Source organism: Oryctolagus cuniculus, chromosome 18 (assembly GCF_051225735.1).
Source record: "Oryctolagus cuniculus isolate XC-2025 breed Fujian yellow rabbit chromosome 18, ASM5122573v1, whole genome shotgun sequence".
Taxonomy (NCBI): Eukaryota; Metazoa; Chordata; class Mammalia; order Lagomorpha; family Leporidae; genus Oryctolagus; species Oryctolagus cuniculus.
In genome coordinates, this window is record NC_142884.1 from 12989664 (window position 1) to 13003887 (window position 14224).

Genomic DNA, 14224 nt, shown 5'->3' on the forward strand with positions numbered 1-14224 from the left:
CACAGCCCCTTTGTGGGCCCTCGGCTTCCCTGTCTGTAAAACAGGGGCCTGGATCAGGACATCAGCGGAACAGCCCGGGCCGAGGCTTGTGCTGCACACAGAGCCTCACGGTGTCCCCTTGTCACTAAGAGAACTCAGCCACCGGGCACCGGGCTGGGTGCGGGCCGACGGCAGCCACACAGCCTGGCACTCCTGCCCTGCTCTCCCTCGCTGGGCTGCGACCGCGGCCCCTCCCAGCAACCCTGGAGCTCCAGCTCCTGGGGAGACTCCAGCCGCAGGCAGACCTGGGCGTCCAAGTGCCCTTTCCTGCGCCAAGACTGGACCCCAGCTTTCTCATCTGTAAGATGAGTGTGACAATAAGCACCCCACGCCCGCCCCCCACCTCCGCCCAGGGTCCCTGTGCAGCCCGGCTGAGGCCAGGGCAGGAAAGATCCGGGCACTCCCAGTGGGCGCCGGCCCGCAGCAGGTGCAGACGTGCGTTGGACTCCTTGGTCTAGCACAGGTGGGGATCCTTGCTTCTGCCAGGGGCCATGTGGGTATTTATAACGCCATTTGCTGGCCATGCAAAAATTATCAACCGAAAAACAAGCCTGCTGTAGATCTGCCGAATTCTAAGTCCCGCCTGCAGCTGCCTGGGCAGGGCCAGACCCAGGGAGTCCCGGAGTCTCAGAGGGCCCGAGGGCCGGACATCTCCCCTCTGGGGGACGCCCAGGTACGTTGAGTTTCAAATACGCAAGGAACAGCCCTTTGACAATGGAAGTCCAAGACGTTTTATTTGGGTGCAGAACGCATAGTTTTCTCATAATACACATTTTCCACGAACTTTTTGAAGACCCCTTGTATGTCCCATGCAAGACTTGGGAATTACAGCAAAAAAAAAAAAAAAAAGATTTGCTATGCATGGGAAACTTGGACATTCAAATGCAACTGGGCTTCCCCCGCCCCCGCCTGCCTCAGAAGTTAGGGTGCGGGTGGGGGCTCCAAGGGAGAAACTGCCAGGGGTTCTTTTTTTTTTTTTTTTTTCTTTTTTTGCACGTTGTATTTTTTTTTTTTTTTGACAGGCAGAGTGGACAGTGAGAGAGAGAGACAGAGAGAGAAAGGTCTTCCTTTGCTGTTGGTTCACCCTCCAATGGCCGCCGCTGCAGTCAGCGCACCGCGCTGATCCGATGGCAGGAGCCAGGATCCAGGTGCTTTTCCTGGTCTCCCATGGGGTGCAGGGCCCAAGCACTTGGGCCATCCTCCACTGCACTCCCTGGCCATAGCAGAGAGCTGGCCTGGAAGAGGGGCAACCGGGACAGAATCCGGCGCCCCGACCGGGACTAGAACCCGGTGTGCCGGCGCCGCAAGGTGGAGGATTAGCCTATTGAGCCACGGCGCCGGCTCCGCACGTTGTATTTTGATGTGGCAGTTCTGACAACTGACCTCTGGCCACAACCTGAACAGCGGTACAGGATGGCTGGGAACCAGAGGCCCCCAGCAGAACGGTGTCCAGCCCAGGGCTCCCGGGACCAGCCCACAGTAAGACAGATGTCCCTGGTGCTCCTGGCTGGCACCGATCAACCAAACAGAGGCACCTGGTCCCTTTGGGATGATGGAAAAGTTTGGTGACGTTTGCACAACAAAGTGAGTGTGCTTCACGCCCCTGGAGTGCATAAATCGCTACACGGTGTGTCACGCGCATTTTTTTCAAGAGTTTCTTTCTTATTTGAGAGAATTACAGAGAGAGAGAGAGAGAGAGAGAGGTCTTCATCCACTGGTTCACTCTCCAAATGGTCACAATGGCCAGAGCTGCACCGATCCGAAGCCAGGAGCCAGGAGCTTCCTCCGGGTCTCCCATGGGGTGCAGGGCCCAAGCACTTGGGCCACCTTCCACTGCGCTCCTGAGCCACAGCAGAGAGCTGGATCGGAAGAAGAGCAGCCGGGACTCGAACCGGCGCCCATATGGGATGCCGGCGCTGCAGGCGGAGGATTAACCTGTGCCATAGCGCCCGCCCCACCGTGGAAACAAAAGCAGGAGTGGGGTCTGACACGGAGGTGGAGGCGGGGCGCGAGATGCTGCACCGCGTATCAGAGGGCCTGCGTTCGAGGCCTGGCTCTGCTTCCAGTCCGGCCCCCTGGGAGCGCTCGTGCACCCTGGGAGGTGGCCGACAATGGCTCAAGTCCTTGGGTCCCTGCTGCCCATGTAGGAGACCCGGGTGGAGTTCCGAGCTCTTCGCCACAGTCGGCGCTGCCTTGGGCGTTCGGGGGAATGAGCCAGCGAATGGAAGATCTGTCAGTGTCTCCCTAGGACAGCACTGAGGTGGAAAGGAGCCCAGTGTGTGTTGCGTTCTGAGAAGCAGCCGGGTGCGGGGTTCAGAGCCTGGCCCCAGCTGTCCAGCGGTGTGACCGCGGGCAAGTTGCTTAACCTCTCTGGGCACTTCCTCCTTACCCAGAAAAGGCAGTCACAGACTTGCCACCCTGTCCTGTGGCCGGGAGAGCAACCACGGGGCGCCAGGCTGTCAGCTGCTATCAGCTGCTGTTTGCTTAGCACACGATCCAGCAGGGGCCGGGCGCGGCCGGTGGTGATGCACTCACTCAGCGGCCGAGCCGCCAGCGTCGTGCTCCCTGTTTTACAGATGTGGAAACTGAGGCTGGGGGCCTGGGGGCAGACCTGGATGGGCGGGGGTCTTCTCCCTTCTCCCACCACCCAGCCAGGCCCCAGCACAACCCCGGAGGGCAAGGGGGAGATGGGAGCAGAGAGGGGTGGACCCACGGGAGGTCTCTGACCTCTGTCCCTGCCCCAAGGTCAGCGGGCAGGACGGCTGCAGGTGTTTGCCGTCCGCTGCCTGCAATGTTTGCCCATCTCAGGGACAGGAACAGGCTGAAGGTCGGGGCGGGGGGTGGGGGACTCAGAGGCAGCGGACAAACAACGGAAGGGGGATGGGCAGGGGGCAGAGGTCAGAGGGGCAGTGGGCCCGAGGCAGCGTGCATCTGAGGACAGGCACGGCTCTGCGTCCTCCGAGTCACCGGACCTGGCCGTGCAGCCCCCACCCCTACCCCCGTCTCCCTCGTCTCCCAGCTCTTTCCCTCCACTCCAGGTCCCTGGCCCAGGCCGGCATCTCAGGACCCCTGCATCCCCTCCCTGCTGGTCTCTGACCACGCACCTCCCCAGGGCCACTCTGGGCCATGGCAGGGAAGGGAAGGTGGAAAGGGGTGTGTGAGGGTATCTCCATCTCTCCCTCCCTCCCTGCCCTCCCTCCTTCTTTTCTCTTTTGCAACAGAGAGAGAGGGACAGAGAAAGAGAGAGGTCTTCCATCTGCTGATTTACTTTCCAAATGGCCACTGCGGCCAGGGCCACACCGGGCTGAAGCCAGGCGCCTGGGGCCTCATCCGGGTCTCCCGCGAGGGTGGCGGGGGCCGGAGCGCTTGGGCCACCTGGTGCTCTCCGGGGTGCAGCGGCGGGGAGCTGGATTGCAGCACTGGAGCGGCGCTCCTAGGGGGTGCCGGGAGCGGGCTGAGCCGTATCTCTTCTTCCTGCCGTCTCTCTGGGAATTTCGTTCATTCTGAAAAACTCGAGATAGAATTCACACTCCACAAAACTCAGCTCTGCGAAAGTGCACAGTGCTGGGGTCCTTGGCCCACCTGCGGGGGCCACGCGACCCGCATGGCTGTCTGATTCCAGAATGTTTTCCCATCCTGGGAGATGACCCCGGAGCACTCAGCAGCCACGTCTCACTGCCCTTCCCCGCCCAGGTACCGCCATCCTTTCTCTCTTTCGTTTTTTAAAGGTTTGCTTTATTTTATTTGAAAGGCAGACGAGAGAGAGAGAGAGAGAGAGAGAAAGAGAGAGACCCATTCGCTGGTTCACTCCCCCAGTAGCTGCAACAGCTGGGGCTGGGCCAGGCTGAAGCCAGGAGCCAGGAGCTCCATCCGGGTCTCCCACGTGGGTGCAGGGGCCCAAGCGCTTGGGCCGTCTTCTGCTGCTTTCCCGGGCGCATTCGCAGGGAGCTGGATCGGAAGCAGAATCAGGATTCCAGTCCAGGGATTCTGCCGTGGGATGGGGGTGCCCCGGGCATCAGCTTCACTGCTGTACCAGAGCACATCCCTATGTCACGTTTTCCCAAGCCATTCCTCTCTCGCTGGGCACGTGCGCTCTTTCCCATCTTGGCGATCGCGGGTCACACGGCCACAGACACCGAGTGCCAGCGTCTTTCTGAGGTCCTGACCTCGCCTTTGCCAGGTCACGCGGCCACACTCGGCGCTTGGAGGAACTTCCTCGGTCTTGCACAGCCGCCGCACTGCAGAGGAAACACGGCCGCAGCCCGAGACAGAGTTGGAGAAGCGGACCCCTCCTCCCAACACAGACCTGGAAAGTGGCTGCTCGCAATTCACTAGCGAAGCAGCTGCGCACTGAGACCTTGCCTAGGGAGGGAAGGAGGGGAGATGTCCTAGGTTCTTCATATCTGTCCCAATAAATCTGCCCCTGGCATCTCTTCTACAGACACACCAGGCCCCCCGACCACTGGAAGTGCCGTCCTGAGTCATGTAGGCTGCTGTTTAAACCCACCAATGCTGGAACGGCTAAGGTCTGACGCTGATGAACCTATACACACTGCAAGAAACTTGGGATGGGCCGGCGCCGCGGCTCACTAGGCTAATCCTCCGCCTAGCGGTGTCGGCACACCGGGTTCTAGTCCCGGTCGGGGCGCCGGATTCTGTCCCGGTTGCCCCTCTTCCAGGCCAGCTGTCTGCTGTGGCCAGGGAGTGCAGTGGAGGATGGCCCAGGTGCTTGGTCCCTGCACCCCATGGGAGACCAGGAAAAGCACCTGGCTCCTGGCTCCTGCCATCGGATCAGCGCGGTGCGCCGGCCGCGGCGGCCATTGGAGGGTGAACCAACGGCAAAGGAAGACCTTTCTCTCTGTCTCTCTCTCTCTCTCACTATCCACTCTGCCTGTCAAAAAACAAAAAACAAAAAAAAAAAAAAAAAAAGAAAAAGAAACTTGGGATGGTCGCTCAGTCCTCGGATTCCAGCCGAGCCCGCGGGTGTGATAAACTGCTTCACTCCTCCACTGTGCCTGCTTGAACTAGGGAGTCTTCTCACCTCGAATTTCTGTAACAGCACCGCTTCCCCCGCCCCCCACCTGCGCAGGGAGCACTTCTAGGAGGTCCCTGTATATTCCGGATACGAGCATTTGATCAGCTACATAGCTTGCAGATATTTTCCCCATGCAATCTTTTTTTTAAGGATTTATATTTATTTATTTGAAAGATAGAGTTACAGAGAGAAGTAGAGAGAGAGAGAGAGAGAGAGAGAGAGAGATCTTCCATCTGCTGGTTCACTCCCCAGATGGCTGCAACAGCCGGACCTGCACTGATCCGAAGCCAGGAGCTTCCTCCGGGTCTCCCGCGCAGGTGCAGGGGCCCAAGGACTTGGGCCATCTTCTACTGCTTTCTCAGGCCACAGCAGAGAGCTGGATGGGAAGAGGAGCAGCCGGGACTTGAACTGGGGGCCGTATGCCGGCACCGCAGGTCAGGGCATTAACCCACTGCGCCACAGCGCCGCCCCCCCCCCCCCGCAACCTTAAACCTTGTGGTTGTCTCACACACGTGTGCTTGTTTGAATTTCCCATCAGCGACTCTTCTCCCTTTCTTCCTTCTTTCTTTCTTTATTTATTTGACAGGTAGAGTTAGACGGTGAGAGACAGAGAGAAAGGTCTTCCTTCCGTTGGTTCACCCCCCAAATGGCCACTACAGCCAGATCTGATCTGAAGCCAGGAGCCAGGTGCCTCCTCCTGGTCTCCCATGCGGGTGCAGGCGCTTGGGCCAAGCACTTGGGCCATCCTCCACTGCCTTCCCAGGCCACAGCAGAGAGCTGGACAGGAAGAGGAGCAACCAGGACCAGAACCTGGCGCCCATATGGGATGCCGGCACTGCAGGTAGAAGATTAATCAAGTGAGCCATGGCGCCGGCCCTCTTCCTTTGTCTCTCCTTAACAGATTTAATTATTTGGAAGGTTGAGTGACAGAGAAGAGGACCACACACACACTTTTGACAGGCAGAGTGGACAGTGAGAGAGAGAGAGAGAGAGACAGAGAGAAAGGTCTTCCTTTGCAGTTGGTTCACCCTCCAATGGCCACCACGGCTTGCGCGCTGCGGCCGGCGCACCATGCTGATCCGATGGCAGGAGCCAGGTGCTTCTCCTGGTCTCCCATGGGGTGCAGGGCCCAAGCACTTGGGCCATCCTCCACTGCACTCCCGGGCCACAGCAGAGAGCTGGCCTGGAAGAGGGGCAACCGGGACAGAATCTGGCGCCCCGACCGGGACTAGAACCCGGTGTGCTGGCGCCGCTAGGTGGAGGATTAGCCTAGTGAGCCGCGGCGCCGGCTCAACACACACACACTTCTTCCATCTGCTGATTCACTCCTCTAAGGACCAAAACAGCCAGGGCAGGGCCAGGCTAAAGCCAGGAGCTCCCTCCAGGTCTCCCACATGGGTGGCAGGGGCCCAAGCTCTGGAGCCCTCCTCCACGCTTCCCACGCACATTAGCAGGGAGCCAGATCCCAAACAGAGCTGCCTGAACTTGAACACTGATGTGGGGTGCGACGTCCCAGGCAGAGGCCTGGCCTGCCGTGTGCCAACGCCCGCCCCCTGCTTCTCCTCTGCAGCTTCGGATCTCTCCAAGTTGCTGTGTCAGCACCTCGCTCACTCATTCTCCTCCCACACCACGGCCCGGGGTTTAGTGTTTCACTGCCCTGGTGCTGAGCCCCCTGGGTCGCTTCCGCTTGCCACCCACCTCCCCAGCTGATGCTGCCACGACCAGCCTGGCCAGGTCTCCTGCGCGGGTCCATGGCCCCTGCTGGAACACAGGGCACACAAGTCCCTGGTGTCCCTGGACACTGCCCGGCCGCTGTCATGGTGACGCAATGCAGTGCCCGCGGCAGCTCCCCAGGTGCACACACCCTCCCGGATGCCCCTGGGGACGAGCTGGGCTGGGAGCCATTAACAATAACACAGCTTTGGCTCTAGATCTACTACATCCGCGCCTGGAGGGGGAAACAAAGAACAAGAAATGGCCCCAAGTCCAAGTTCTTATTGGGTGGCTATACGCGGCACTGAAGGCGGCGGCTTTACCCACTATGCCACGGCACTGGCCGTGACAGTTAGTTATGTATTTGAAAAGCAGAGTGACAGAGAGAGAGAGAGAGAGAGAAAGGTCTTCCATCCATCCGCTGGTTCACTCCCCAAATGGCCACAATAGCCAGGGCAAGGCCAGGCTGAAGCCAGGAGCCTGGAACTCCATCCGGGTCGCCCATGTGAGTGGCAGGGGTCTCCGCTGCTTTCCCAGGTGCATTAGCAGGGAGCTGCATCCGAAGCGGAGCAGCCGGGACTCGAACTGATGCCCACACAGGACACCGTGGAATCTTAATCGGCGGCGCCACAACGCCAGCCCCGCGGAGGCTGATTGTGAAGCTGACGGCTGTGTGGGGCCCGCGGCCAGCGTTCTTTTTTTTTTTTTTTTTTACAGGCAGAGTGGACAGTGAGAGAGAGACAGAGAGAGAAAGGTCTTCCTTTGCCGTTGGTTCACCCTCCAATGGCCGCCGCTGCAGCCGGCGCACCGCGCTGATCCGATGGCAGGAGCCAGGAGCCAGGTGCTTTTCCTGGTCTCCCATGGGGTGCAGGGCCCAAGCACCTGGGCCATCCTCCACTGCACTCCCTGGCCATAGCAGAGAGCTGGCCTGGAAGAGGGGCAACCGGGACAGAATCCGGCGCCCCGACCGGGACTAGAACCCGGTGTGCCAGCGCCGCAAGGTGGAGGATTAGCCTATTGAGCCACGGCGCCGGCAACGGCCAGCGTTCTAAACATCCAAACGCTGCTGGCGTAGACACGGGTGCTCCCGCTGCCGGAGGCGGCGAGGCCGGTGCTTCCCCTCTGACGGCCTTCCCACGGCTTCTGTGACTCCAGCGGCGCCGCCAGGAGAAGGCCGTGGTCTGATTTTGTGAGATACACAACAACGATCCCCTGTTTTGGTGGCAAAAAAACCAAACCAAACCAGAACCAAGTAACTGGGCTTTTCTGTTCTGCTTTCTGGCAGGTGGCTGGGAGCCAAGTTTTTTTTTTTTTTTTTTTTTTTTTTAATCTCATTGCCTGTGAGCTTGAGCCTCTCTTCAAATACCAAGGGGCTGGGGCTGTGGTGCAGCGGGTTAAGATGCAGCCAGTGATGCCGGCATCCCACAGGAGTACCAGTTTGAGTCCCGGCTGCTCCACTTCCAATCCAGCTCCCTGTTAATGTGCCTGGGAGAGCAAGTGGAAGATGGCCTAAGTGCTTGGGCCCCGGCACCCACATGGGAGACCCGGATGGAGTTCCAGGCTCCTGGCTTTGGCTTGGTCCATTCCTGGCTGATGCGGCCATGTGGGGAGTGACTGAGTGGATGAAAGATCTCTGTCTGTCTCTCCATCTTCCAGACCAATGACAATAAATAAAAACAGACGGGCTCCAAAATGCTAGTAACAGTTGATGATGATCACACAGGTTCAGTTCTGCCAACCACAGCACAAATTCCTCCCTTGAGTGCTATGTTTAGGGCATGGGAGCACTGAGTTGCTTACTTATTTATTTGAAAGACAGAATGGGAGAGAGAGCCGGCGCCGTGGCTCAATAGGCTAATCCTCCACCTTGCGGCGCCGGCACACCGGGTTCGAGTCCCGGTTGGGGCGCCGGATTCTGTCCCGGTTGCCCCTCTTCCAGGCCAGCTCTCTGCTATGGCCAGGGAGTGCAGTGGAGGATGGCCCAGGTGCTTGGGCCCTGCACCCCATGGGAGACCAGGAAAAGCACCTGGCTCCTGGCTCCTGCCAGGATCAGCGCGGTGCGCCGGCTGCAGCGGCGGCCATTGGAGGGTGAACCAACGGCAAAAAAGGAAGACCTTTCTCTCTGTCTCTCTCTCTCACTGTCCACTCTGCCTGTCAAAAAAAAAAAAAAAAAAAAAAAGAATGGGAGAGAGAGGGAGAGAGAGAAAGAGGTCTTCCACCTGCTGGTTCACTCCCCAGATGGCTGCACTGGCCGAAGCCAGGGACTTGAAACAGTCCAGATCTATGAGGGTGGCAGGGGCCCAACACTGAGGCCACCACCACTGCCGCCCAGGCGCATTAACAGGAAGCGGGATCGGAAGTGGAGCAGCCGGGACTCGAACCGGTGCCTCGATGCGGGGTGCCGGCTTTGCGGGTGGTGGCACCACGCTGGCCCCCTGGGTGCAGGTGAATGCCCTTGATCCCTGTGCACCTGTCAGCTCCGCACTGCGGGTGACCCAGCAAGGGAGAAAGTACCCACTTTCGACTGTAGGACCTCAGGCAGGGGCTTCCACCAGCTGTGCCTCAGCTTTCTCAGCTGCAGAGTGGGGGTGGGGCTGGGGACCCAGTGAGCGCTAAGGCTGCTAGAAGACTTTTATTTAGTTATTTATTTAAGCTTATCCATCTGCTTTTGTCTGAAAAGCAGAGATCTTCCATCTGCTGGTTCACTCCCCAGATGCCCAGAACAGCATGAAGCCAGGAATCTGCACCTCGATCCTGGTCTCCCATATGAGTGGCAGGGCCCCAAGTACTTGAGCCATCACCCGCAGTCTTGCAGGGGCGCACTGGCAGGGAGCTGGACTGGAAGTGGCGTGGGGGTTGTGGGCGTCCCGGGCTGCGTCCGCCGCTGAGCTGCGCAATGCTCACCCCACCAGACCTTGCTCTGGGTTCATCGTTAACCACCAGAGGCACTGCGCCAATGTCAATCCAGTACCGGAGCTATCAGCTCCATGCTGGTCTCTCCGTGGGGACACAGCGTGCCCACAGGGCTACCTCGGGCCCCCTGGAGCTCACAGTGGGACGGACCAGTCCCTGGCCCAGCTCGGGGTTCAAGGAAGGCTTCCTGGAGGAGGGAACGCAGAAGGCTGCAGCCTAAAAGGTGAGAGTGCGTGGGTGTCTCTCAGGGCTCCAGCTCCCATGCTACCTTCTCCTGCATTTCTCCTCACTGTCCATCTAGAGTTTCATGAACACCTACTATGTGTAGTGGTGCACCAGGCCCAGTTCCGCACCTGGAGCAGCGCACAGCAGGCGAGTGCTGCCCGGGGAGCTGGGCCGAGTTCTCCACTCCCCGGCCCCTCTGGGCCTCAGTGCACTTGTGGGATGAACAGGGTCCCGCACACAAGGTTCACCCATCTGCAGCCCAGAGCAGGGGGACTGGGCTCAAGGCAGCAAGGACCCCCTCGGGCGCAGCCCCCACCATCCGCCACGGCCCCCGCCCCCCAGGAACCACCACCGCAGCGACATCTCTGTGGGACTTTTATTGGTGGGGGAGGGGGGGAGGGAGGTGCATGGAGAGGCCCTCGGTGCAGGTGCAGGCACGGGGAGGGGGGGCGGTGACGGCGGCTCTCGGCGGGCGCTCAGGAGAAGGTAGACTTGAATTTCTCCTTCACTTTGCTGATGGTCTCTGAGAACCAGTTCCTGCAGGGGGGGGAGTGCGGAGGGGGCGTCACTCCTCGGGACGTCCAAGCCCTGTCCCCCACCCGACTCCCCGACCTTCCCCTGTGGAGTCCGGAGGCCCCACTGAGCCCCAGCTTGCCGGCCAGCCCAGAGCAGCTCAAAGCCAGAGCTCTTCACCCGGCCCCCAGCCCTTCCTCCACGGCTACCCTTGCCCTGTTTGTCCCCTACTCATTCAAGGCCACTTTGCGGCTCCCTCCTCTGTCCCTGCGGTCCCTGGGTCTGTAGTGCACCCCTCTCTTTATCTACAAATCTTCCCGTCTCAGGACTTTGCACTGCCCGCTGGGCGGCGCCTTCTCCTAGCCAAAGGCCTGAATGCTTCTCCCTCATCTTTCAGGGCTCAGGTTCAAGAGCCACGTCCTCAGAGGAGACTGCACCAAGGGGCCGGCGCTGTGGTGCAGCAGGTAAAGCCACCACCTGGTGCTGGCATCCCATGTGGGCACTGGTTCAAGTCCCGGCTGCATCACTTCTTCTTCTCCTTCTTTTTAAAATATTTATTTACTTATTTGAAAGGCAGAGTTACAGAGAGGCAGAGAGAGAGAGAGAGGTAGGTCTTCTATCCGCTGGTTCACTCCCCAGATGGCCGCAACAGCTGGAGCTGCGCTGATCTGAAGCCAGGAGCCAGGAGCTTCCTCCAGGTCTCCCACGTGGGTGCAGGGGCCCAAGGACTTGGGCCATCTTCTACTGCTTTCCCAGGCCACAGCAGAGAGCTGGATCAGAGGTGGTGCCCACGTGGGATGCTGGCACTGCAGGCGCCAACCTTACCCACTATACCACAGCGCTGGCCCCTGCTCCACTTCTGATCCAGCTCCCTGCTGATGTGCCTGGGAAAGCAGTGGAGGATGGCCGTAGTACTTGAGCCCCTGCACCCAGGTGGGAGACCCGGATGAAGTTCCTGGCTCCTATCAGCCTGGCCCAGTCCTGACCACAGTGGTCATCTGAGGAGTGAACCAGCAGATGGAAGATCTCCTTCTCTCTGTAACTCCTTCAAGTGCATAAATCAATCTTTAAGAAGAGTCAGCCCTCTGAGGGCGGGATTTTTATCTTGTTCATCATTGCGGGGGTGGGGGGGCTGGCGCTTAGCGGATGCTCAATAAACACTGCCAGTGAGGGGACGATTCTCCAACTTCTCCACTGGAGCCGATGCGGGTTAAGTAAAGTGTTGAATATCGCCAGGCGCCAGGCAGGCCTCCCTCACTCCCCTGAGCCACCCATTTCACAGGACGGGATGCTGAGGCTCATGTGACACCCCCGTCTCAAGACCACACAGCCGGGAGAAGGCCTAGGCTGGGGACATCTGAGCGCGGGTCCTCGGCCACCACCTCGCTCCGTCTCTACGCGTGTGTGGGGGTGGGGTCAGGGCAGCTGTCCCTGGAGACCTGGAGCCCGCACATCCGGTTCTGGGACCACAGCGTTGCCGTCAGCCTTTCCGGGCTTGAATTTCTCCCATCTCCAGGGCTTCCTCCCCACCCCCTGCCCTGCCCCCCGCCCACCCCAGCCGCAGCCCCCGGGTCCTAACCGGGTCTTGGTGGTGATTTCGCTCTGCTTGATGTGTTCAATGGCCATCCGGGCCTTTTCTTCCAGGGTGTTCCCAAACTCCTTCAGCTTATCCGGGATGAGCTCCAAGGTGCTGAAGTCTGGGGCCGCCTGGGCTGGGGCAGGGCCTACGCAGATGGGCGAGAGGGTGCGGAGTGCAAAACCCCCAGTTACATCCCTGGGACGGGATTCCAAGGACGGATAAGGACATCCTGGAACGGGACTCTTGGGGGCCGCGGGGTCGGAAGGAGGGGTCCTCGGGCTGCTGGGAGCGGTGGTCTTCGTCTGCCCGAATCCCCAGCCCCCCACCGCCGCCCGGCTCAAGGGGGCGAAGCAGGACAGCCAATCAGATGTGGGAGACCCAATACGTCATCAGTCGCTAGGCTCCTCGGGGCAGATCTGCCGTCCGGGCTCCGGCAACCTGGAGACCCACCTAGCTGGGTGGGGGTGGGGTGGGGGTGGGGGTGGGGGTGGGGTGGGGGCGGGGGCGGTCCGAGGACGACCGGGAAACCCGGAGGGCGCAGGGGCCCCAGAGCGCTCTCGGGACCTGCAGGCCCGGACCCCCGGCAGTTGGCCAAGCCTCACGTTTCCAAATCTCAGCCTTTTACCTTCCAGAGCCATCGACAGAGCCAGCACCAGCACGGGGAGCGACAGAACGAGCCTCATGGCGGGGCCGGAGGGGCGCTCTGGAGGGCGGGGGCGGGGGTGGGAGCCATCAGTGCCCTTCCTTCCTTCCCCGCCGCCCCCCGGAGGTCCGGAGCCCTCGGGAGCGGGTGCGGGGCGGGGCGGAGGTCCCTCCCCGGGAACGCTGCACCAACCTGAACCACGGTCGCGGGGCTGCAGGGGCGGGAGGTCTCGGCCCGCCTGGGTCTTTATCAGGCTGGGGCGGGGGCGGGACGGGGCGGGTCAACCTCCCTCCCCCTAGCACCTGTGCCCACCTGCCCTCTCTGGTGGGGGTGGAGGGGCAGCTGGGGCCCTGGCACTCCTAATTAGGGCCAAAGGTCCGTGCTGTTCGTACCTCGCCAAGCCTCCCTGACTTCAGGGGGCCCCAGGCGGCCATAGCCCCTTTCCCCTGGCCCGGAGCCTTCGTCCCCTCCCTGTGGCTGTCACTGGGCAGGGCTGTCCCCCAGGCCCAGGGAATACCGCTGTGGGTCCCTAGGCCTGCTCCCCTCCGCCCTGGCTTCTCAGCAAACAGCGCTGCCCACGTCTCTGGGGTCTCTCTGTGGAGCCGGCACTGCTGCCCCCAGTGCCACCTGCTGCACCTGCGCGCTCTCTGTCAGCCCAGCCCTGGAGCCACCACACGGTCGCCCCTCTGTGATGCTCTCTGGGGGCTTCCCTTTGCACCCCGCCCCCATCTCCCTGTAGTTTTGGGAGGATTTCCAGCTCCTCTGAGCCGCAAAGCCTCAGCTGCAAACTCCCAGCGCGTGCCCCCCCATCCCTTCCTCCAGCCTCCCCCCCTCGCCCCGAACCCTCCCTCCGCTGGTATTCACCCTCTCAGGCCTGCTGGCACCGAGCCTGTCCCTCCATTCCCCCCCTTCCCTTGCCACATCCGTCCCCCAGGGCCCGACTCCAAAGCCTCCCCCTCCCCGTGGGCTGCCTTTGACCGGCAGTGATCCCTGGCAGCTGGGGGGGGGGGTGGCCTGGCCCCAGAGTCTAGGTTGGCTGGCCCTGTGCCCCCACCACCACGTGTCAGCCTTGGGGGCGGCGTGGCGATGGTGGTTGTGAAAGGGACGGCACAGACAAGGCCCTGGCAGGATTGCACCATCCCTGGGGCCAACTCAGAACTTCCAGTCCCTGTCAGGCTGCCCCCGCCTCCCCCCAGCTGAGCCCTGCACTCCCCAGATGTCCACCCAGATGCCTACCCCTCCCCCTGCTTGTCCAGTCTCCTATTGTGGGGAAACTGAGGCACGACCAATCCGTGTGCTTCTCCTTCCCAGACTCTGGGACCCCTGTTGGGGTCAGCCCTGGGGGTCCCACAGAGATGGGCGGTGCCTCCTCCTTGACGCTGGGGACAGTGAGATCTGGGGGGCGTGGCCTCTGCCCGGGCACACAGTGAGCCCACTGACTTTTCCCCTCCCCACTGAGCACCCCCACGTCTGCAGGATCTCAGGGGCGGGGCGGGGGGCCAGAGGGAGGAGCCGGGCCAGGGAAAGCCCTGGAGTTTCGGGTGTACGGGGGCTGCAGAGGCCA

General features: G+C 61.1%; 1 protein-coding gene across 1 annotated transcript; it reads right to left on the reverse strand.

Annotated features, from left to right (window-relative positions):
- Positions 1–10287: 10287 nt before the first annotated feature.
- Positions 10288–12881, reverse strand: APOC1 (apolipoprotein C1). Its single transcript, NM_001160281.2, has 4 exons — positions 12853–12881; positions 12643–12720; positions 12018–12162; positions 10288–10462 (listed from the first exon to the last, which is right to left on the reverse strand). The coding sequence occupies exons 2-4, from the start codon at positions 12698–12700 to the stop codon at positions 10402–10404; spliced, it is 264 nt and encodes an 87-aa protein (NP_001153753.1). The 5' UTR covers positions 12701–12720; positions 12853–12881; the 3' UTR covers positions 10288–10401.
- Positions 12882–14224: the final 1343 nt, after the last annotated feature.